The 24,694-nt window shown below is 40.6% G+C and overlaps 1 protein-coding gene across 1 annotated transcript in view; it reads left to right on the top strand.

Annotated features, from left to right (window-relative positions):
• Nucleotides 1-24,694, top strand: part of COL4A1 (collagen, type IV, alpha 1) — a 192,112-nt gene that overhangs the window by 69,782 nt on the left and 97,636 nt on the right. Inside the window, exon 3 of the mRNA XM_006851539.1 lies at nucleotides 10,750-10,812. Coding sequence (XP_006851602.1) covers nucleotides 10,750-10,812 — 63 coding nt within the window. The remainder of the gene's footprint in view (nucleotides 1-10,749; nucleotides 10,813-24,694) is intronic.

Raw genomic sequence — 24,694 nt, 5'->3', positions numbered from 1 at the left:
GTTAAGGAACTTAACAACAGCTCATAGAGACCCTGGATAGGGTTTCCGAGGAATGGCTGATGAGCTTGAACCGCCGACCTTGTGGTTTAAGCGACCTTGCAGTCCAGCGAATTAACCTGCAACACCACACCAGGACTCCATATGATCAACTGGGAAGAGATTAAAAAGGAATTTCAAAATTAACTTGTTATTTATTAAGTTTTACTACAGTTTGGGGAGTGTATGTGATGGTTTTCGTCTCTGAGAACTTTCTGGAGTTTTTTTTTTTCTCCCCATGGATAACCATCTTATTATTGGCCATGGAAATTCTACCTCTATAAGAGAGGCCGAGATCAACTGCTGTTAGCCATGGATGGTCTATTTCTATAAGAGAGACTGAGACCCATCTCTTTTTTACCTTTGGGATCTTCCAATCACTCTTCTCATTCCACTTAAAGACAATCTTTATGGCTGATTTTGTCAGTTGTGACCATTCTCATGGCAAGAAAGCACAACATGTATTTCGCGGCAAGAAAGTAAACTAAAACACTGCTCTGAGGGCTTTTAGTTAATTGACTTGATGCTACGTCTCCAATGATGTCAAGGGCATGACAGAAAGTGTATGAATTGAGTCCTGCACAAAATGTACAAGTTCTTCCCGTTCTAGAATCTGAAACAGATGGAGTGGCAGCTGGTTGATGGAGCCCAATATATTCCAGACATTTGGAAGAAGAAACAGTCCTCATGACTTCTCAGATGTGGGGCCAATAGGGAGTTGTTTGATTCCACGGGACTGCACGTACCTTTAGATTTTGCTTAGAGGTCAGGATGCAAAACGCAGTCCTTTAGATCATAAATTTGTAACGTAGCCTTTAACATGTTAGACTACCAATGAAATTATGAATTTAAGTCACCCCTAGAGGCTATGTGTCCCTTTCAACTAAAGTAATTTACAGTCGGGTTGAAATGTCCATTACTTATGGCATTTAGTTTTAATAGCTATTTCAAAATCATCTATTATGCTGGATTAAAAGGGCTACTAAAAGCACCGTTTACATCTTTTAACACCATGAAAATACCTCTGTATATTGGGGTGTTCTAATCCAGTACTGTAAGATAAGCACTGGACTGCTTGCTAACCAAAAGGCCAGTGGTTCAAAACCACTAGCTGCTCTTTTGGAAACCCAATACAGGGTGGGTCACTATGAGTCGAAACTGACTTGATGGCACTTAACAACAACAAACATATTGGGGTGGAAGCAATGACTCTGTAGGATAAGCGCTGGATGAACCAAAAGGTCAGTGGTTGGAGCCCATTGGCTACTCTGGTAATGAAAGATAAGATTTTCTACTCTTGCAGATTTACAACCTTGGAAACCCAGGGTGACTTTGAGTCTGAACGTACTTCATGGCATTCAGCAATAACATATTGGGTGTGCTTGTGGGGAGGGTATTAAGCAAGGACCATTGTTGTTGTTGTTAAGTGCCATTGAGTTGGTACCTTATGCACAACGCAATGAAACACTGGCCAGTCCTTCACCAATCTTCTAACTGTTGCTGTACTTGAACCCATTGCTGTTGCCACTGTACCAGTCTATCTTGTGTAGGGAGGGGACTTCCACTTTTTTCCTGACCCCGTACTTTACCAAGCATGATGTCCTTCCCCAGGGATTGGTCCTTCCTGATAATATGTCTGGAATAAGGAGAGACCAAGTCTCGCTATCCCTAGCTTCTAAGGAACATTCTTGCTGTTGTTGTTAAGTGCCGTCGAGTTGGTTCCAATCCATAGCGACCCTGTATAGGGTTTCTGAGGAGCAGTTGGTGAGCTTGAACCGCTGATCTTGCAGTTCAAGCAACTTTGCAGTCTGGCGCATTAACCCACAGTGCCACACACAGAACTTTGTTCTTCTGTTAGTCCATGGTTCTTTAATAATCTCCTCCAACTCCATAACTCAAATGCATCAATTCTTCTATGGTCTTCTTTATTCATTGTCCAATGACCGTTCTATGACAGTAATTGTAAAGGATCAGAAGAGGAATATTTCAAAATAGATTTTATTTAGCAATGTTAACATGTATCTCATTATTTTTATTATCTAAAAATTACTCATATTTTATTTTATTTTAGCATAGCCATTTATGTAAGGTACTGTTTTTATTATTAGTTGCCTTATGTTGTTGTTGTTAAGTGCTGTCAAGTCGATTCCGACCCGTTGCGACCCTGTGTAGGGTTTCAAGGAGCAGTTGGTGAGCTTGAACCACCGACCTTGTAGTTCAAACAGCTTTGCAGTCTGGCGCATTAACCCACAGCGCCACACAAGTTGCCTTATAGGCGGGTCCAACTCACAGCAACCTTACATAGAGCAGAACAAAACGGTCTTGATTGTGCATCATGTTCCAGTATTCTGTGGTAATCCATAAGGTTCTCACTGGCTCATTTTCATAAGTAAATTGTCGGACTTTTCTTCCTAGACTGTCTTAGTCTTAGAGCTCGGCTGAAATGCCACAGCTGTCCACTGTGGGTGACTGACTGCTGGTGTTTGCAATCCTGGTGGCATAGCTTTAGAATCACTGCAACATGCAGCCCACCAAGGGCAAGACACTGACAGATGGGGTGATGGACATGAGATACAAGGGGGCTTTGAAAAGTCATGAGAGAATTTCAGTACCTTTTAATTCCAATTTTCTATGAACTTTTTGAAGCCTCCACATATTAGGCCACCCATAAGAGGAAATAAAAACCATGGCCTTAAAAATGCCATGAAAAGACAAGAGAAAAGTGAAGAGGAAAAAAAAAAGGAAATAGCATTCCTCGTCTTCTTTTTTTTTTTTTTAATGTACTAGAAAGGAGCAATTTCTATTTACTTTCTCATAAAAAGATCTTATACATTATTTTCATCTGGAATATATGAAGGTCAGGTTACTACGGCAGCCTCTTGTGTACCATTACAACATGCTTAATACAAGACAGTCTGACCTTCTTACATCCTAATCATTTTATTTAATAACAAGGTCTCTAATAACATTAGGATATTAAACATGTTTTTGAAGACTGCCTTACTAATAAAGTAAATAAATAAATAAACTTCTTTTAAAAATTAGATTTTCTTAGAATTATTCTCTGGGATCAGGATTGGTAATAAAGTTGTCTCCCTTTCATAGAATTAGTTACAAATTTCTTTTATTGGGATTCCTTTTCCTTGACAAGCTGGAGGTGGAAGGGTGGATCAGTGGGGCTTCTAGTCCTTTAATTTTCATCTCGGATTTTCTTCACTGTCTTGTCTTGAAGTGTTGCCCAAAGCGGAACTGTGCATGTTATACACATGCCTGATATATTTTTGTAGCAAAGCCGCATGAATCAACTTGACCCAACTGTCCACACATGTGGTCGTGCAGCCTCTTCTCTGGTAGCCCTTGTAATGAAGTCACTGACTGACAGCTTAAAGGAACAGTTCTGGGAAATTCATATTTATAATCTTCTCCTTCAAATTGAATAAAGATAAGCTTTGGAGATTTTATTAAAATTAAAAAGAAAATCCCCCAGAATCACCAAGTAGCCATTTTCAACTTCAGTTGTTTTGATTCTCTACCTAATCGAATGTTTACAAGAAACTATTATTGGGCTGTATGTAGAAAAGACCAGTTCAGTTTTCTCCCAGCTAAGCCTGGATGTTGTTGTTAATTCTATGGTATCAGTTCGAATGGTGGATTTGAATCACAGGCCTTCCTTGTGGCTAGCAGTACAATGCTTATCCTACAACGTCACACAAGGACTCCAAACTTGGGTAATAGGTGAAATTTTCCTAAATGGATTATGCAAATAAGTAATTCTTACCTATTTTTTTTCCTTTTTGATACCTGTGATCATGGAATGGAATTTAGTAGCAAGGAGCTCTGGTACCGTACTGGTTACAAATCGGGCTGCTAATCTCACAGATGGTAGTTTGAAACTACCAAATGGTTCCATAGGAGAAAGATGAGGCTTTCTGCTCCCGTAAAGATTTACAGCCTCGGAAACCCTGTACAGGGTCGCTATGAGTCAGAGCTGACTCCACGGTACATCACAACAACAACAAAGAACTCTTTCATATTTTTCAACTTGGCTCAGAATCAGCCAAGTGAGAATGACAATATCAGAGAAGAGATGAAGCCAGGCCCCTAGAGTGACTTGGGCCTGACTCCACATATTGGGCCTTTCTTGATAACTGAGTGTCTACTCGAGGCATATATAGGTATTGTGGTAATTCCAGAGACTCTCGGTTTTTTTCATGGGTCACCCTGGTCATCTGGAATAGTCAGACAGACATTCTTGAAGTTCCAGTTTTAGAGTGTGTTCTACAGTGCTGTTATACATTAATAGATTGTTAGTTAATGTACACAGTATCATTCAGTTATTATCTACTATTGTTATTAAAGTTAAGGAGTCCTAGGTAAGCACTGGACTGCTAACCACCAGATCAGTGGTTCAAACCCACTCTTTGGAAACCACTCCTATACGGGGTTGCTAGGTGTCAGAACCACCACTCGTCTGTCAGTTTGTCCTACTGTAGTGGCTTGCGTGTTGCTTTCCTGCTGGCAGCTCTGCTCCTGGTATTTTAAAGACCATCCATGGTGGACAGGTTTCAGCTGAGTTTGCAGACGAAGACAAGGAAGAAGGAGAGACGGACTACTTCTGAATGTTTAGCTACTGAAAGCTCTACGAATAGCTGTGGAACACTGTCAGATAGCACCAGAATATTGAATATTGAAACATTATGAATGGGAATAGACTATTGTTGGAGATAGTGCCGGAAGATGAGCCCCTCAGGTTGGAGGACACTCAAAATGCGACTGGGGAAGAGCTGTCTCCTCAAAGTAGAGTTGACCATGATGATGTGACTGGAGTAAAGGTTTCAGGACCATTATTTGCTGATGGGGCACAAGTCAAAATGAGGAGAAACAGCTGTAGACATACATTAATAATCAGAGCATGAAATGTACGAAGCTTGAATCTAGGAAAATAAGTGCTCAAAAATGAAATGGAACACATGACAGTCAATAGTCTAGGTATTAGTGAGTTGACATGAACTGATATTGGCCATTTTGAATTTGATAGTTACATAATTTACTATGCCAGGAGTGAGAAATTGAAAAGGAAGTATTGCATTTGACAACTCTGCTGCAATGACCTTCTTAAGGTGTTGAAGAGCGGAGATGTCAGCTTGAAGACTAAAGTATGCCTGACCCAAGCCATGGTATTTTCAGTAACCATATATGCATGCAAAAGTTGGGCTGTGAAAAAGGAAGATCATAGAAGAATGGATAAATTTGAATTATGGTGTTGGAGGAGAATATTGAAAGTGCCATGGGCTGACAATAGAACAAACATCTGTGTTGGAAGAAGTTGCAACCAGAATGCTTCTTGGCCAAACTTTGTCTCTCATACTTTGGACATATTGTCAGGAAGGACCAGTTGCTAGAGAAGTATTTCATGTTTGGTAAGGTGGAGGGTCAGAGAAAAAGAGGAAGACTCCCAGTGAGATGGATTGGCAAAGTGGCCGCATCACTGGACTCAAGCATGGCAACAATTGTGAGGTTAGCCCAGGACTGGGCAGTGTTTTGTTCTGTTGTGCATAGGGTCACTATGAGTTAGTATCAACTCAATGGCACCCAACAACAACAACAAATGGAGATAAGATTGAAGTTGTGAAAGACTTCATTTTGCTTGTTTCCACAATCAACACTAATAGAAGCAGCAATCTAGAAATCAAACTAAATATTGCATTAGGCAAATCTGCTGCAAAAGACCTCTTTCAAATATTCAAGAACAAAGATGTCTGTTTGAAGACTTAGCTGCACCTGACCCAAGCCATGGTATTTTCAGTAGCCTCATATGTATGTGAAAGTTGGACAATGAATAAGGAAGACTGTAGAAGAATTGATACATTTGAGTTATGGCATTGCAGAAGAATATTGTAAGAACCATGAACTGCCAGAAGAACAAACAAATGTGTTGGAAGAAGTACAACCAGAGTGTTCCTTATAAGCCAGGAAGGCCAGCCTTTGTCTCTCCTACTTTGGACATATTGTCATGAAGGACCAGTTCCTTGAGAAAGGACATCATGCTTGGTAGAATGGAAAGTCAGTGAAAAAGTGGAAGACCCCCAATAAGTTGGATTGGCAAAGTGGCAGCCACAATGAGCTTGAGCGTAACAACAATTGTAAGGATGGCACAGGCCAAGAACTGTTTCTTTCTGTTGTGTTCAAGGCCACTATGCGTTGGAACCTGCTTGATGACACCTAGCAACAGGAGACAGAACTGAGTAGACAACACTTAACAACAACAACAAATAAGGTTAATGAGGTGGACACAAGCAACAACAGCTATAAGACACAACAACCGGATGTGTGTAACCCTGCATTTCATTGATTCTAAGGTCACCATTTAAGGAGCTCTGTAGCATAGCGGTTATGAATTGGGCTGCTAACCTTAAGGTCAGCAGTTCAAAACTACCAGTTGTTCCATGGGAGAAAGATGAGGCTTTCTGCTCCCGTAAAGATTTACAGCCTCGGAAACTGTGCACAGATCGCTATGAGTCGGAACCGACTCCATGGCACATAACAACAACAAGGTTGTCATTTATTTGTGTTTTAACAACTGAGGTTAGGATAGATCTTACAATCAATGGTGTGTTATTATTTAATTAGTAGTATTCTAACAACAGCATCACCTAACAACTATAACAAATCTTTATTGTGTAGTGAGAACATTTATAATTGATGGAATTTTAAATCTGCTATAATACCAAATCTGCTATAAGGTTACGGACCTTCTTTCAAAGTGTACATGGGCAACAAACATCTCAGTATAGAACCATTAGAAATCTGCGATGGATATATAGACATAAGGCGTTCTGGTGTGATTCTGTAGGAAAAGTGCTTCACTACAAGGTCAGTTTGAACCACAAGGTTGGTGGTTCAAACCAGCCATTCCTTGTAAACCCAATACAGGGTCGCTATGGTTGGGAACTGACTGAATGGCACTTACTAAGAACACATAGACATATAGGCAGCATCTTCTTGGGACCCACGTACAGAAGCATTTAACCCTCATCTGGTTATTACACAAGAAATGGTGATATTTCAGTCAGTTACATCTTTTGGGATCGCTCAGTGCTTGTATTTCTGTGTTTTTAAGTGTAACGTTTAGAGCAGAGTGTAAATATTTTGTCCCCATCTCATTACATGGCTCTGAGAGGTTGGTCACCAAAACCCAGTTTATCAAAGAAAATGTGCACATGGATTGATTTAAAATGTTAAGAGATTATAAGAGGGAATGCTGAAAACTGCTTACAATGTGAATCAGGGAAAGAAACAGATCTGTAATCTCTGCTGACTATTTGGTCTGTTTTCAAATGTCCCCATTTCCAAAATATAAAATCAGGAGCAGCTTACTGTCTTGGAGGCACTTGTTCAGACTTAACTTTTAAAATAAATTGCTCCATATGTAGTTGCTTAATGCAGAAAATCACAATGACAGTTGAGGGAAGACTTAGTTTATTGTTAAAATGTAGACTTTACATGATAATAGTAAATCCACTCCTCCTTTGTAAGGAGCTCTGGTAGCATAGTGGTTACAAGATGGGCTGCTAACCTTAAGGTCAACAGTTCAAAACTATCAGCAGTTCCATGGGAGAAAGATGAGACTTTCTATTCTAGTAAAGATTTACAGCATCGGAAACACTATGCAGGGTCTGTTATGAGTCGGAACCGACTTCACGGCCCATAATCACCACTTCACTTATAGATGTGGCTATGTTCTAAAGACCAGGTTGTTATGAGAAAACCAGCATTATATGAAAATGGGGTGATAACCACATCACATTAAACAATGGGGAATGACTTCATCATCACATAGCTGCCAGGCCACTGGAAATCATGGTTCAAACTGATGAATAACTTTGACTGTCACAAGCAGTGTTACTCTTGTCTTGTTACTGTCTAATGTACATTGTTCATGTGCAAAATTGTCAGGTCGATTTTTTTTAGTATTGTCATAAGTGTGAATTGTCAGATAACGAGATAGTCATTAAGTGAGGAATTGTTAAGTGCCGTCTAGTCTGTTCCAACTTATACCAAGCCTGTACAGGGTTTCCCAGGAATGGCTGGTGGGTTTGAACTGCAGACAGTGGTTGTATATTAATAGTATGACTGAATTTGTTAACAAACTATATATATGCTAGGGTGCCATAGGATAAGTACTTGACCTCAAGGTTGTTTTGAACCGCAGTGTTGGCGGTTCAAACTTACCAGCCTTTCCTTGCTGTGCGTCAAAACGGACTCAAGGCCATTTAATAATAACAACATTATCACCTTAAGCCAAATTTTGAGATTAATTTTATCTCAAAATTAAAACAGCCACTAATCATCTTCTTACCTAAATTATTCATATTATACCCCCCCCACCCCCTTACATTCTGTTTATGATAGCTTTGGTGTCAATTATGGTTTAAAATGTAAACTCTTCTAGGGAAATTATAAATGTGTATAGACATCATTCTATGATAGCTTTGGTGTCAATGTTTATGATAGCTTTGGTGTCGATTATGGTTTAAAATGTAAACTCTTCTAGGGAAATTATAAATGTGTACAGACATCATTCTATGTTTACTTTTTAATGTGTTGGGTGTTTTATGTAATTGAAGTTGAAAGTAACCAGATTTAGATCTAATTTCAACCTGTGATTAAATCTTGTGCTTCTGCAAACTGGGGGTGGCAGTGCTTGTCTCAAAGCAACTGTTAGGATAATTAATTGAGATGATCCCTAGAGAGCTAGAGGGCATGGTTTGTGGCTCATGTGGGACTTTCAACAAGTGTTAGTACCCTTTCTCCAGCTTTTATTATATGTTTGGATTCTTTGCCTTACATTTTAAATTTTTATGTTAGAAGTAAACTGCAAAGATTACATTATTCTTTTAGTGTCTTGTTTTGTTTTTAAGTTTTTATTGCGAATTATGTGCTAGTTTACATGGGTGAACATTATCTTTACATTCATCCTGTTGTACTTTGTTTCACTGCAATGATCACAATCCCCTGCATGCATCATCAAACACCCAAAGGATACACCCTATACTCCTGCCCCCCTACCCCGGCCACCAGCACACAACCCCTCTCCCTCCCTGAGTCCAGGGTCCCCAGCTGCTTCTTTTGTCCACGTCATTGCCTCAGCCCCCATCCCTAGTTGTTTAAAGATTAGGCTTAAAAAGTAATTCATCTGAACTAGAGGAACCCGAGACTAGGGTCCTTGACCAGGAACAGATCTCACCCTCCTGGCTCAACTGTCATCTAAGCAGTAGAGTGGTAGACTGGGGGAACCCCAATACTAGGAAGGTCTGCTTTCTATGGAATGGTCAGCCATTCAAGATTAAAAGGGCATCATGCTCCTGAGGACACAGTTGAGAAGGGATGAAAAGGAGGGTGGAATGGAGACCGGAAGCACAGGGAGGAGGCAGGATGACTGTTGTTGCCTGGAGGAGATTGTAGTCATTGAGATGAAATGAATCACGTGATTCGCTGACTGTAAAACTGTTCATCTTCGCTGTAAACCTTCTCTTAATTTACAATAAAAAGTAACCAAAAAAAGTTCATTTATTCACTTCTTTCAAAGACAATTTTTGAGTGCTTTTAGATGCTAAATATGGAGTCCTGGTGTGGCAACGTGGGTTAATGCACTGGACTGTAATGTTGGCTTGAACCGTAAGGTGGGTGGTGCAAACTCACCAGCCTCTCCTTGGAATACCTATGCAGGGTCTCTATGACTTACAACCAAGTCAACAGCATTTAACAGCAACAAGCAGATTGCCTATCATATGTTGTTACTATTGGCTGTCTGAATCAGTCGTGATTCTCGGGATCCCATATACAATGAAACGAGGGTCTGTTCGGTCCTATCCCATCTCCATACAATTGTGAATTGGACTGTTGTGGTCTTTTGGGTCTTCATTGCTGATTTTTCAAAGCAGATCACCAAGACATTTGTCCTAGCCTGTCTTAGTTGGGAAGTTCTGTATCATAGCAACACCCAAGCCAACACTGGCAGGCAGTTGGTGCCCGTGAATGAGTTATATAGAGCCCACACAGAAGGCACCACTGTAATGCCCTCACACCTGGCATATTCGTTGTTGTTGTTAAGTGCCATCGAGTTCTGATTCATATCAACCCTGTATAGGGTTTCTGAGGAGCAGCTGGTGAGCTTGAACCGCTGACCTTGCTGTTCAAACTGACCTTGTAGCGCCGCACCAGGGCTCCTTAGACACTCTGCTAGACCCTGGGAATGTGAGTTGACAAAATATGGGCTCTACCATCTGGCACCTCTCAGTTTAATTTGGTCCTAAGTTCGAAACTTATAAATCAGAAGCAAGACATTTTCATGACCTTAAAAATCTATGTGATGTATTCAAAACGATTAGTTGATGAGTCATTTGTAAATCTATGAAGGATAAAATGTAGGTGATACACTTTAGACTAAATAACTCATTTGTTTTACAAGGGTGTTGTTTTTTGTCTGTAAATTCAAGAGCCAAATCATCAGGATCAGTGCATGAGAGCCTCATTAGACAAATTCCGGGTTTCAAAATTTGAGTTGAATTATATTTGCTGAGACTGTGCTACTAATAGTTGACCAGTAGTTGTCTCCTAAACAGCTAAAGGAAGTGGAATCATTTGAATTCAAATATTGACCTTAGTTTGAAAAGAACCTTCTATTTCAATACTTTTTCCTTTTGCTTCCAGGGTGGTGATTGCGGTGGTTCTGGCTGTGGCAAATGTGACTGTCATGGAGTGAAAGGACAAAAGGTGAGTAGCCAAGATTTCAATGACAATTATTCCTTTTAGAGTCACCGTGTATCTTAGTGATCGGATGGTGCCATAACCGGAATTCTACAAGTGCATGGCTTCAACAACCACGAATTTATTCTGTCATTGTTTACGAGGCTGCAATCCGAACTCACGGTGCTGGGTCTTGGGGAGAACTTCCTCTTTGCTCTGGGGAAAGGGCCAGTGTTGTCTCCTTTCACCATCTGCAGGGCCAGTGTTGGTTGGAGATCTGAAGACATCTTAGCATCCATCTTCCCCTGGATCTAGGAGCTTCACAGAGCAGGGACTCCAGATCCAGAGCACCCATTCCATTCCTGGCTCTTGTATTTTGGTGGTAGTAGTGGTAGTGTAGTGATTACGAATCGGACTGCGAACCTGAAGGTCAGCAGTTCGAAACTACCAGCTGTTCCACAGGAGAAAGATGAGGCTTTCTGCTCCCGTAAAGATTAACACCTTGGAAACCCAGTACAGGGTCACTATGAGTCAGAACTGACGCCATGGCACCTAACCACCACCGCCACCACCGGTTTCTCTTTCCCTACTCAACTCTCTCTCCATTTTCAAGAGAAGTAAGAGAAGGGTGCTGTATGTCACACCCTTGGGAATCTCCCATAAATCAGATCAAGATGGTGGTGGGATCAAGGGTGGAGCCCCACACCTTGGAGTCCTGTTGTGGTGCTGTAGGATAAGCATGGGACTTCTAACCACTAGGTCCATGGTTCAAACTCACCAAATGCTCATCAGATACCCTATATAGGGTCACTACGAATTAGAACCGACTTGACGGCACATCACCACAACATCCCACCCTTAAGCCTCATTTTGGTTTATCACATGAACACATCATGGGGGACAGCTACATCTCAGCTGCCAAGCCAGTGAGAATCCTGCCTGTCCCAATCAAGTTGACACAAAACCTTAACTGTCACACCATGAAAATAATTAGGAACTGATACTTTAAAATTAACTTGATAGTCAGTAATTTATATTAAGACCGTATTCCAAGAGAACAAAACATATGCTTTCTCTTGTCCTGACCCTGCTCCCTGATTGCCCATTTTGAGTTTTTAATCTTGTTATAAAACAAAGGAGGTTTAGATTTTATTATTGGCAAGCTGTTGGATAAACCATTCTGAACTTTTTTTTTTAAGAGTAGAATTATTGAATGGATTTAGAATACCTCTCTAAAAGTGGGAGAATAACTAAACAATTTAAATATTTGACCAGTTCTACAAAAATAAAAGGCTAGATCTTTTCTCATCTTTAACACAAATGCTTTAAATGTCATGCTTCCACCTATAATTTTGGAAGCAATATGAAGCGTGAAGTACATAGAGCTTTACTCTAGATACTTTTCCAGATCTGGGTCCAGTTCTCTCATCCCAGGGTTTAATAACAATTACGTTTATTCTTTGCGGGCATATTAGTAAGGGAGCGTTGTCTTCCTTAGCTGCCCTTACCTCCCACCCACCCTCAAAGCACTAAAATTAGAAAAGCTAAATGAGTATAAATGCAAAGTAAATCATTGGTCATCACAAAATTTAAATCTGGTAGTTTACATTACAGGCTTGATTTTCAGTTACTAATGCCTGCAATTGTGATATTTTCAAAATACTTTGGTTTTCAAAACTAAGCTTGAAGTTACCTAACTGTCATAGGGGATGTGGTGGCACTGCAGGATAAGCACTAGACTGCAGACCACAGGTTGGCAGTTCAAGCCCACCAGCTACTGTGCATGAGAAATTTGAAGCTTTCTTTTTCCATAAAGATATACAACGTCATAAACACTATATAGGATTGCTCTGAGCCAGAACCAACTCAGTGGCACTTAACAGCAACCTTAATGAAGTGTCGCAGTCTCAGTAAACCGTAGACCATTATTTCTGAGATAAGTTTTACCCATAGCTCTTCAGCCCACTGGCCGTTTTGCATATGCCAGTGTCTTCAGTGGAAATTGGAATATGTCCAATATAAATTGCCAAATCTCTTTTGACTAAGTACTGTTTCACATGGATATAGGTTTAATTTATATATAGACTGTTTTCTCCAGATAGAAATCAAATTTATTGTAAAAGATCATTGCTAATATTATAAGTTCATAGTTGTCAAGTAATCAGCATAAAGACTGGACATTTTATTTTGAGTTTAACAGTATAATCCTGCGAATTCAGATTGTTACTGGGTTTCAGTTAACTGAATCATTTACTTCCCCGTTTTCCTGGACGGTTGCTTATATCTTCAGTTGTTTTCTCTTAAGTAATTAATTTGGCTTTGTACGCAAGGGCCTTGTGTTCTTCCAAGGTCCTCTGGGTTGTGGGAATGTTATCTATTTAAAGTGATTAAAGTTTTGAAAGCTTTCTTACTCAGAAATATCAAATGTTATGCTCTTTTTTTGCTTGATAACCCTAATTTTCTCAACCATCTGAGAGAGTAAAAAAGGCAGACTATTCCCAGGAGCTCTGATAGCGTAGTGGTTACGAATCGGTTTACAAACCGCAAGGTCAGCAGTTCGAAACTACCAGCTGTTCCATGGGAGAAAGATGAGGCTTTCTGCTCCTGTAAAGATTTACAGCCTCGGAAACCCTGTACAGGGTCGCTATGAGTCGGAACTGACTCCATGGCACATAACAATAACTGTTATATGGTTGGAAAAGAATGATTTGTGCTTTCCTACAGTAGTGTTTGGAGTCCTGGTGTGGCGCTATGGGTTAATGTGCCAGACTGCAAAGTCATTTGAATTGCAAAGTCATTTCAATCAGCAGTTCAAGCTCACCAGTCACTCCTTAGAAACACTATACAAGGTCGCTATGGGTCGGAATCGACTCGATGGCACTGAACAGCACCAACAACACAATAGTGTTTGGAGTCTCCTGAGATGGCACTGTAGGATAAGCGCTGGATTGCTAACTGCAGGGTCTGTGGTTCAAAACCACCAGCCGCTCCTTGGAAACCCTAACCTTGGGCACTGTGAGTTGGAACGGACGCCAACAACAACAATAGGGTTTGCATAAGGCATCTTTAAAATATTTTGGTCATGGACGTCCATGTTTATATATTAAACTATTAAATATTCTGCAACCATGCAAATGTACAAAAACAGAGAGAGAGAGAAATTAGAAAAGGGACTTAAAGTTATAGTAGAGAGGTCGGGTATTTGCATATTAACTAATTAACAAGATGAGTGGAAATCATCAAATGCCAGGAGAAGAGGTAGAGAAAGCAGATTCTACCATTGTTCTGAGTGAATACACTGCTCCTTGTGGGCTAGTATCATAAAATAAAGGGAAAGCTTCCTTGTTAAAGTGGCTTCCAGGCATATGATGAGCCCACTGATTCACCATACTTACTTGGATATAGAATAGATTCATCTGCCACACATACGCTTAAAGACTACAGTTTTAATTTAGCAACAGTAATCAAAGAACAGGAGTAAACTGAACAGGAGCTCTGGTAGCGTAGTGGTTACGAATCGGGTTGCCAACCTTAAGGCCAGCAGTTTGAAATTACCAGCCGCTCCGTGGGAGAAAGATGAGGCGTTCTGCTCCCGTAAAGATTTACACCTTCGGAAACCCTGTACAGGGTCGCTATGGGTCGGAACCGACTCGACAGCACTTAACAACAACAACAATCAAAGAACACAGTTCTTGTGACCACTTGATAAATACTATGATAGAAGACATTTGTTAATTCCCAATGCAATGACTTCTAAGGGACATCCCCAAGCTACAGTCTTGGGACTGTAGAGAATGTTAATTAATCAGAATTGTGGTTTAACCAATAATGAGAACCACATGGGGATCTCAGCTCTTCCAAGAAGACTTTAACCCCACAGATACCTAGATGCAGGCTGAAGATGTGGAGAAGCACATTGTCCTGTAACTGCTACTATAAATCACAAGCCCTTTTTGCATTTGGGTTTGCTCAGCAATAACAGAGTCATCAGCTAGTACAACCTCACATTGCTTTCAAGGCAGACAGCTTGGAAAATGAAACTGCGTTTTCTTTATCTTTAAGATGTACCTTATCTGATCTGAAATGCTTCGAGAAATCTGTGGTCAATCTGGAAGTGATTCAGTTTTGGGCCCTGGAAATCTGGGATGAATTTAATGTTGTTTTATGCACCATATTTGTATGTTGTTAAGTGCCATTGAGTCAGTTCTGACCCATAGCGACCCTGTATAGGGTTTCCGAGGAGCAGCTGGTGAGCTTGAACCGCCAACCTTGCAGTTCAAATCAACATTGCAGCCCAGAGCATTAGCCCACAGCACCAAATGGTTGATAGCTTTACCTGCCATATGTTGTTGTTGTTGTTGTGAAGTGCCGTTTAGTCAGTTCCGACCCTTAGCAACCCTGTATAGGGTTTCCGAGGAGCAGCTGGTGAGCTTGAACCTCCGACCTTGCAGTTCAAACGGCTTTGCTGTGTGGTTCATTAACCCACAGCGCCATACCAGGACTCCTACCTGTCATATACCTGCCCTGTATCTCTCCATATAGTTGACACCAATGCTAAAAGTACCATGTCAGAGCTCCTTATAAAACCCTTCGTTCTCTTCGTCTTGATGTCACATTATAGCCTCTGCTCAGATACAACAGATATTAGCTAAGAAAAAGAAATCTTGGCTTATGAATGTCAGAACAAGAAAGAGAAAGGGACTCGTAAGCTACTGAGAAACCTACGTTGGGTTAGGTTTGGTGCTAAACGCATTTATGTTTTAGGATACTTAACTCTCTCTTATCTTAAGGGAGGTGTTGTTGGTGTTGTGGTTATGTGCCATGGAGTCAGTTCCGACTCATAGCGACCCTGTACAGGGTTTCCAAGGCTGTAGATCTTTATGGAAGCAAGAAGGCTTATCTTTCTCCCACGGAACAGCTGGTAGTTTTGAACTGCTGACCTTGCGGTTCGCAACCCGATTCATAACCACTATAAGTTTGGGTATTCCTATATTTTACATTTGAAGAAAGCAGCCAGCTGGAGTGTCTCAATCCCAGAACTGTTGACATTTTTCCTGACGGTGCAGTGACTAAGCTCCCAACTGACAACCGAAAGGTCAGCGGTTCCAACCCATCAGCTGCTCTGTGGGAGAAAGAGGTGGCAATCTATTTTAGTAAAGATTTATGGCTGTGGGGGCAGTTCTACTGTGTCCTGGATGGCCAGTCTGAGTCAGCACCAACTCAATGGTAATGGTTTGGATTTTCTTGGGTGGGTGGAACTGTACACGGTAGGATAGTACAGGATGTTTGGCAATGTCCCTGACCTTCACTCACTATCTGCCAATAGCACCCCACCCCCTACTAACTGTGACAACCTGAAATGTGTCCAGATATTACCAATATCTCCTGGGAAGGGCAAAATGGCCCCAGGCTGAGAACCATGGAACTAGCTCAATTGCTTAGAGTCAATAAAGTCACGTAACAGTGCTTATGAGAGTGCTAATTGGTTTTCTTTCTTAAGGTCCCGATCTGAAAGATCAGGATGAATTCATATTGAACAAGTACTTGCGGCTCTCAAACTAAATCCATGGTATAAACACAATTCCAATGGCCACATGCCAACGAAAGCAAACCTTTCTGAAACCTTTCTCTAGATTGGTAATGATGTAAAGGGTTGCTGGTGGACCAGAAAGAAATGAATCTCCTTCTTTGTGGCCTTGGACAGACCTCCCAGTTCCTGTTTCAGAGTGGAGACTCAACGTGGGCCTCAAGTTGATTAAAAAAAAATAAACTCCAGGGAGCCACCTTGTTTTTGATGCATAATGGGTCAGACAGGTCATCTGACCAAGTTTCAGGCCCACTTCCCCACCTGAAACATGTCAGGGGAAGCCCAGCCTCAAATAACAAGCATTCCATTCCATTGAGGGATGTTTATCCCTTACATTATTAAGAATAAAAACTTTAAAGGGAGGTATTTTGAAGTAAGAATTTTTCAGGCTTGTGTCAAGATATGCAAGAATGCCTATATACTTACATTCCAGGGGGGGAAATAATGTTCATAATGGTGTTCAGTGTTCAAACGATTAGCATCCCATTCCCCCACCTCCTTGTCTGCCCTTTCTTTAGAAAATACCCCAGGCATTAGTGAGATGACATGAACTGGTATTGCAGGAGGGACCAGTCTCTGGTGAAGGACATCATGCTTGGAAAAGCAAAGGGTCATTTCCCATCCCCTCTGTATACAGGGTTGATAGGGATGGGCAACTTAGACATTAGCTACCTAAAATGAGGGGCTATAAAGGCACGAAGTGACTGGCTTATAAGTTTTCGTGAGGAAGTTTAGTTTCAGAGTGTGCAGGGAAAGGTAGAATCCCCAATGAATATTTTTCATCTTGTCTAGATGGCTCTGGTGAAAACAGGTGGGGATAAGATTCTTATGATTCAATAGTGACTAATTGCGACTGTCACAATTGTAAAGGTAGAAGTTTTGTAATGAAAAGAGGGGAGTAGTTAATCTTACATTCCAGGAACAGAGGACCCTAGGACCATAAATGGAGAAGAGCATGAGCGGAATATGGTACCCTATCCAGAGAAGCAGTGACACCAGAGATGGAGGCAGAGATTGGGACATGGAGAGATAGAGCAGCTGAAGACTCTAGACTCATGGGAAGAGAAAGGCTGTGTGCTGGCAGCGAGGAGGCAGGCTTGCAGAATGTGCCCTTTGGTTGTTTAAATGATTAAATATTCCTGAGTGTTTTTGTGTACATCCAAAAGAAAGTGTTAAAAATCCAGAGGAAATAGAAGTAAATACTGTTGAATGATGATGCATGGAGGGGATTGTAATCATTGCAATGAAATGATGAGTGTAAAACCGATGTTCTCTCATGTAAATTATCACCCAATTTATAACAAAAACTTAAGAAAAAAAAAAAAAGTGAAGGGTCACTAAAACAGAGGAAGATCCCCAACAAGATGGACTACCACAGTAGAAGCAGCAGTGGACGCTCAAACATAACAATTGTGAGACTAATGCAGCACCGGGCAGTGCTTCGTTCTGTTGTGCATCGGGAGGTTGTACGTCACAACTGACTGGACAATACCTAACAACAACAGCTCCTATCCGATTGGAAATTCACTGCTCTGCCTAAAACCTAGTGATCTTGCCCCTTTCATTTTCCCAAAGCAACCAGGACCATGTTTCATATGCAGTCTAGATGCAGTGAAGTGAAGGACTATGACCATCAGTTTGTTCACCAGAGTCTCCTGTTTCAGAAAGATGCTTCGCCCCACCCCTTTTCCTTAGGTTACTTAGAATTACATGTGGAATTCCTCTGTTAGTGTTCAGAAATACAGCTGAGCAACGTATATAGTTTAGTCGCTACTTTGCTAGATACTTTTAGGAATACAAAACAGGTGTTTTTAATATCTTGCTCTCAAGAACATGGTAAATAAGAAAAACAATATCTACACGAAATATTGTAAATCTAGTTATAACTAAATTATAAGAGGAGAAACTAAAATTTCCAGTCTTTCAAATTATATGTGACATCTTACGCTGATTATCCTCCATTAGCTTGTTTGCCAGAGACACTACAATAGCTACTTGATTCAGAGTTTAGGTATATATTGCATGACTTACTTCTAGCATATTACGTGTGGTTTTTGGGTGGTTTTTTTTTTTTTTTTTTTCTGTCTATATTATCAAAAATGCTTTAGAATCTAATTAATTTTGAGATAAAGGATCTTGATTTCTTAAAATATAATGTAAAATATATTCTTGTTGTTGTTGTTAAGAGCCATTGAGTCGGTTCCGATCCATAGCGACCCTGTATAGGGTTTCCAAGGAGTTGCTGGTGAGCTTGATCCACTGACCTTGAGGTTCCAAGGAGCAGCTGATGAATTTGAACTGCTATCCTTGTGGTTCGCAGTCCATTGTTGATTCTCCAGCACCATACCAGGAGTCCATATTTCCTCCTAGATATTTACTATTTTCTCAGACCCATCAAGTCTTTGAAACTTTGGATATATGAAATGATTTGGACTATTTATAATGAATTCTTAATCATTTATTTATTGAATACTTACTGTGCCAGACTTGAATTAGTAAAATTTGCACATCTAGTATGTTTTTAAAAATTCCTTTTATGTACTTTCAAGATATGAAGTATATAAGTCAGAATACATGAAAAAATGTTACTTAGTATGTGGTAGACCATTGAGTGGGTTCTGGCTCATAATGACCCTTTGTAGGGTTTACAGGAGCAGAAAGCCTCATATTTCTCCCACAGAATGGCTGATGGATTCAAAGCACTGACCATGTGATAGGCAACCCAATGCATAACCCACTACACCACCAGCAATCCCTCTTACTTAGTATACAATATAGTTTTTAGTTGCCAGTGAGTCAGTTTGAATTCATAGCAAGCCCATATGTGCAGATTCAAACTGCTCTTTAGGTTTTCAAGGCGGGTTGCCAATCCTGTCTTCTAAGGTGAGTCATGGTGTGTTCAAACTGCCAACCTTTCAGCTGGTAGCCAAAGTCTTAATCATTTGTACTACCTGTGGACACTGCTGTAAAATACTAGGAGGCGTCTCCTTAAAAAATTGTTAAGATTTCTTCATTATTCATCCAGCATATTTAAAATGATTTCTAATACTTTTGAGACTGACTGAACTTATTTATTTCTATAACTGTTTTAAGCATTCTTAATAAGCAATAATGTGTAGTTTAGAGTTTTCCAAACTGTGATCCCCAAATCCTTTTTAGGATGTTAATATTTGTTACCTTTGGGATGTTAATGCAAAGAGAGATACAAGGAAACCAGTTTAAGCAACATGGAGTTAAAGTTAAGTGGATATATCTACATAGGGCCGCTATGGGTCAGAACTGACTTGACAGCACTTAACAACAATAACAACATGTATACACATGGAGTCCTGATGTGGCGCTGTGGGCTAATGCGTCAGACTGCAAAGTCGTTTGAACTGCAAGGTCGGCAGTTCAAGCTCACCAGCTGCTCCTTGGAAACCCTATACAGGGTCGCTATGAGATGACACTTAACAACAGCAACAACAGTAAAAGAGGGAATGACCGTTAACCTGTAAATATCCCTGTACAGGTGTTGCTAAATGGAACAAAACAAAGCTAATGTACCTAAACACACTTAAGAAATTTAAAGTGTAGTATACATGTAACTGTAGTTGTTGTTGTTGTTAAGTGCCATTGAGCCAGGTCCAAACCATAGGGACCCTGTATAGGGTTTCCAAGGAGCTGGTGGTGGGCTTGAACCACCAACTTCGCTGTTGTAACCAGTCTTGCGGTCTAGCGCATTAACTCATAGCGCCACACCAGGACTCCAACAGTAGGTGTTAGGTGTCTTTTAAAGCTGTGATAAACATAAAGGGAAGAATGCTCCGTGGCCCAGACAAGGACAGACAACCTAGACACAAGAAGTCACCAGAAACCAATTCACAAATAAAAGTTGCAAGACCAGAGAGATCGCTTCATCCTACCCAGTGACAGAAATACTCCCAGAATTTTAATGAGATTTTTCACATGTTTTTCAAAATCATAGCAGGAGGGTTAGGTGGTGTGTTTGTAGTTTTTGGATGCTTTGGTAAAGGAAAACTGAGATGTCCTTACTTGGGAGGTCTGTCTGGAATGACCATCGAATTCTAGTCAGTGTTGATTTTATCATCTATTTCCAGAGTCATGATTTCTTAAACTATAAGGAAAAGCAACCCTACCTTTCTTGACTCCCCAGACTCTTAGAATAACACTGCATGTTTTTGTTGCTAGCTACTTTCCCCCTGACATACAAACACTTAACAAGAGTTGTCCAACTCCTCTCTTGCCTCAGCCGACTTTCCCTGCTCCACAAAGGATTAAAAGGAGGACTTTAGTTTTACCTTCTCACGGATTTCAGCACTCCAAGGTGTCTTCCGTGAAGTGCTTTGGATGCTAGGGGTGCTTGTCTGCTAGGTTTGATAGTGTGCTTTTTGTCTTCTCTTTAGTTGGCTCTGTAGGTTATTAAACACTCTTTTCCTTTTCCATGTTTTGTCTGTTGTCAGTTAATGCCACGATTCTTTCCAGATGTCCCCTACTTCCCATTTCCACACACTGCACATGAATCACCATCTGGCAGGAGGATCGTGAGAATCAGTATGGGTTTCCACATTCACCTACTTTTAAATTTCTGAGAGTAAAGGTTTTTTTATAGTATTTAGAAAACAGTGATTTTTGTTGTTGTTTGAAATACCTGAATCCAGATTAAAAAATTACTTCTTCCCCACTGTCCAGTCTTTAATATAGTACCATGCTCAGTGGATTGAACCTTATTCTGCTCAGAAAGCTTACCCATAGATGTTTTTCCATCAAACCAAGTGTGCTCTTTTGTCCCATGCCTCTGAGACCTGTTTGAATTGTGATGGTCTTTAATCATAAAATATATCTACAGTTTGATTTGTGACTATATTTGGTATTCACCTCCCTACAGTGTAGCTCGACAGATAGTGTGAGTGGATTTTGTTACTATGTTTAGGAGTAGTAGAAAATTAAGTATTTTGAATGGAGTATCATATCCTCTGATTTTTAAATGGTGTACACACTCTCTTCAGTGACGTTAAGCACCAGCAATCCATGTCTTGACTATTTATGGCAAAAGAATTTTTTTGTAAACATGATCTTGACAAAGCATTGGCTTACAGGAAATTCTCCATTTTTTTTTCCTTTCCTTTTTAAAAGGAGCAAGATGAGACTGTGTGTCTTAATTTAAGATCAAAGACTGAACCATAAAACAAATGCTGACAGATAAAAACTGTGCAGTTGGATTTTCTTCTTGATTTGTTGGTACAATATCACAAGCTTTCAAAATAAGTTTTCAGACAACACGTAACGATGCTAGAGAATTTTGTAGTATGGGTGTGGAGAATTTCACCCTCAGAAATGATATTACCAGAACCCTCATCCTTGTGAAGTGGTTTAACACAATGTGCAATTAAAGAAAGGAAGCATTAGTCAGAGTTAATGAGCAAACCAGATGACTGAAAAGGAGGTGGTACCCCTTTGTTTATTTTTCCCCTTTGGCAAATCCACGAGAAATTTAAAATAAACCTGGACATTACATCCACTTAGGGCTTAACTTGTCTTCATTGGTTAACCACATAGTTCCGTAAAAGTATAATGCTTATCTGGCCCCAAATCCAATTGACTCTAGGCTTCTTCATTGGAGAAGCTGACATGAGAAGCTAGCAGTGATTCTTGGCTGGTTTCTAAAATGCCGCCTTGAAATCAGGCCTAATTTAAAGTGCTTCCACCGGGATTCTGGAGTCCTGGTGTAGCGCTGTTGGATAAGCACTGGACTGCAACGTCGGTGGTTCAAACACAGCAGTCGCTCATTGGAAATGGTATACAGGGTTGCACTGAGTCTGAACGGAGTTGGTGGCACTTAACTTAGCAAAACAACGACGTGAGGACTGTCCATGATTAGTATGAGATTTTGCCAATCACACCTGTTTACAGATCAGCTGCAAATCGATGAAAGATGCTTTTGGTAACGGATGATGGACATGCATTTCTCATGCATTCCTTGATAGGTTTGAATATTTGTCTTTTTTTTTTTTTTTTTTTAATGAAGGTCCCACTGTGGCATGTTAGGCCCATGTGTTAGTACAATGATTTTACATTTGAGCCCCCTGGCCTGGCCTTAAGTTTGATGTAAGTAAATTTGATATGTGTATAGTATCTGTTCTAACTAAATGCTGGATTTTGAAATGGCTTTTCCTAGAAGACTGATCCATGAGACAAAGATGAGGCTTTCTGCTCCCACAAAAATTCACAGCCGTGGAAACCCTGTGAAGGGTTGGAACTGACTCGATGGCACTATAAAGAAAACAAAGATAGTGCCGAGAGAGTGGGACTAGTGGGGAGTGAAGTTGATCTGGGTTGAAGAGGCATCAAAGAAAGTCAGGCTGAACTTTCCACCAGCAGTTGTTATTAAGTGCCATCGAGTCAGTTCCGACCCACAGCGACCCTGTACAGGGTTTCCGAGGGTGTAAATCTTTACGGGAGTAGAAAGCCTCATCTTTCTTCCGCGGAGCGGCTTGTAGTTTCAAACCGCTGACCTGAAGGTTCGCAGCCCAATTCATAACCACTACGCTATCAGAGCTCCTTTTCCACCAGCAGTAGCCACCTTAAATTTAGACAAGGTGCTCTGTAGATGTTGGCTGGCTGTGTGCTGTCGGTTAGTTGTGACTCATAGAGACCCTGCACAGGGTTTCCGAAGTTGTCAGTCTATACGGGAGCAGAAAGCCTCATCTTTCTCTACGCTAACCGGCCACCTTGTATAGATGATAGCACCTGAGTTCTACCTCAGAACTTGGCTTCATTATGTTTGCCCTGATTTTTGTTGGAAACTTTGATAACTTGGGAAATTGCTGTTGAAAACTCTGTTCTGCCCCCTTACTCCCCACTCTTCCTCCCACTTCTATATATGAGACCCCAGAGATGTTTAGAGGCCATATTTGAAATAAATGTGAAATTGTTTGGCAAAAAAGGGAATGTGTGCCTTTCTCTAAACCCTCGAGGGCTTCTGGTTTCTTCTGTCTGGCCCCTTCACTCTGATCTGATCAGCATTTCATTGGCAGGGATGAGAGATACGTAGATGAATCTTGTTCCCAGACTATATGTCTCCTAAACAAATAGGCTGTGGGGAATGATATGTATTCTTTTAAATAAAAAACTTTTGGAAATATCATCTTTAATGCTTGTTCACAGCATTTAATAAACATTGCTTCATAAATCATCCTGGCGTGTCTGTGATGTGGGTGTCTCTTCCAGATAAGGAGTTGGAACACAAAACCGTTTGGTGTGTTGCTCAAATTCAAATATAGAGGCACTTGGTAAAGCTGTGGACACTCCTTTCCTTTCTAGGACCACACACACAGAGCCATGGGAACAAACTGAAGCAGGTTATGACTCTTGAAGTCTCGGTAGGGCTCATCAGAGGGGGTTTCTTCTTTCTGGGGCTCAGTATTGTGCCTTCAGACCTAGAACACTCAGTTCTCTGAGAGAGACAATGAATAGACATCTGACTGAAGTGTCTTGCCTGTCAGGACAAAAATAATTTACAGCTGGGGTGAGGGCTGGGGACCTTCCAGCAATAACTAATAATAACATTCTAAAGTATGTTTTGAGGGCTTGGAATGAAGCAATACTGTTACTTATTTATGAACAGTAGATTGCTTATCTCTGTTGAGGAACTGAATCTTCTGACTCCGTCCTTTATGGACCCTTCTAGATTCAGGGGTATGATGAAAGCAGCTGAAGCATGGGATATCTGAAAATGGAATGTGGCCCACTGACTTGGAGAGACATTTGGTTTCTGCCAAAGATTCTGGAAATACAATGTCCACAGTGTTGATCTGAGAGGAGAATTTCACATGCTCACCACATGGGCCAAACCGGCATCCTTTCTCTCTTTTCTATTAAAAGAAATTCTGCTCTTTATCTTCCTCCCACCTCAAATTCCTAATCCTTTCCCATTATTTGTGTACTTTTTTTGTTTTCTTGTTATTCACATTCTGTCCCATGTTTTCTCCTCTTTGTTCACATGCATGTAGTTTCTTAGACATCACATCTATTTTGTTTTCTCATGTCTCACAATGTGGTTTTTTTGAAACATATTGTCTGGAACCTTACCTTTGTGCTCTCTTTCTGCTCTCCGTCTCTCCCTTACAAAACATACACACACATTCTTTTTAAGAATTCCTACTACCAGTTTTGTTTATTGGTCCGGTGGTAAGGAGAAAAGATTGAACTTGTCAAGGACTTCATTCTTCTTGGATCAACTAGCAATACTCAAGGAAGCAGCAGTCAAGAAATCAAATGACGTATTGCATTAGGCAAATCTGCTGCACAAGACCTTTTTCA

Source organism: Chrysochloris asiatica, unplaced genomic scaffold (genome assembly GCF_000296735.1).
Source record: "Chrysochloris asiatica unplaced genomic scaffold, ChrAsi1.0 scaffold00029, whole genome shotgun sequence".
NCBI classification, from domain to species: domain Eukaryota; kingdom Metazoa; phylum Chordata; class Mammalia; order Afrosoricida; family Chrysochloridae; genus Chrysochloris; species Chrysochloris asiatica.
The sequence above is the reverse complement of the archived record's forward strand: the minus strand, read 5'-3'. Positions and strand labels throughout refer to the sequence as shown.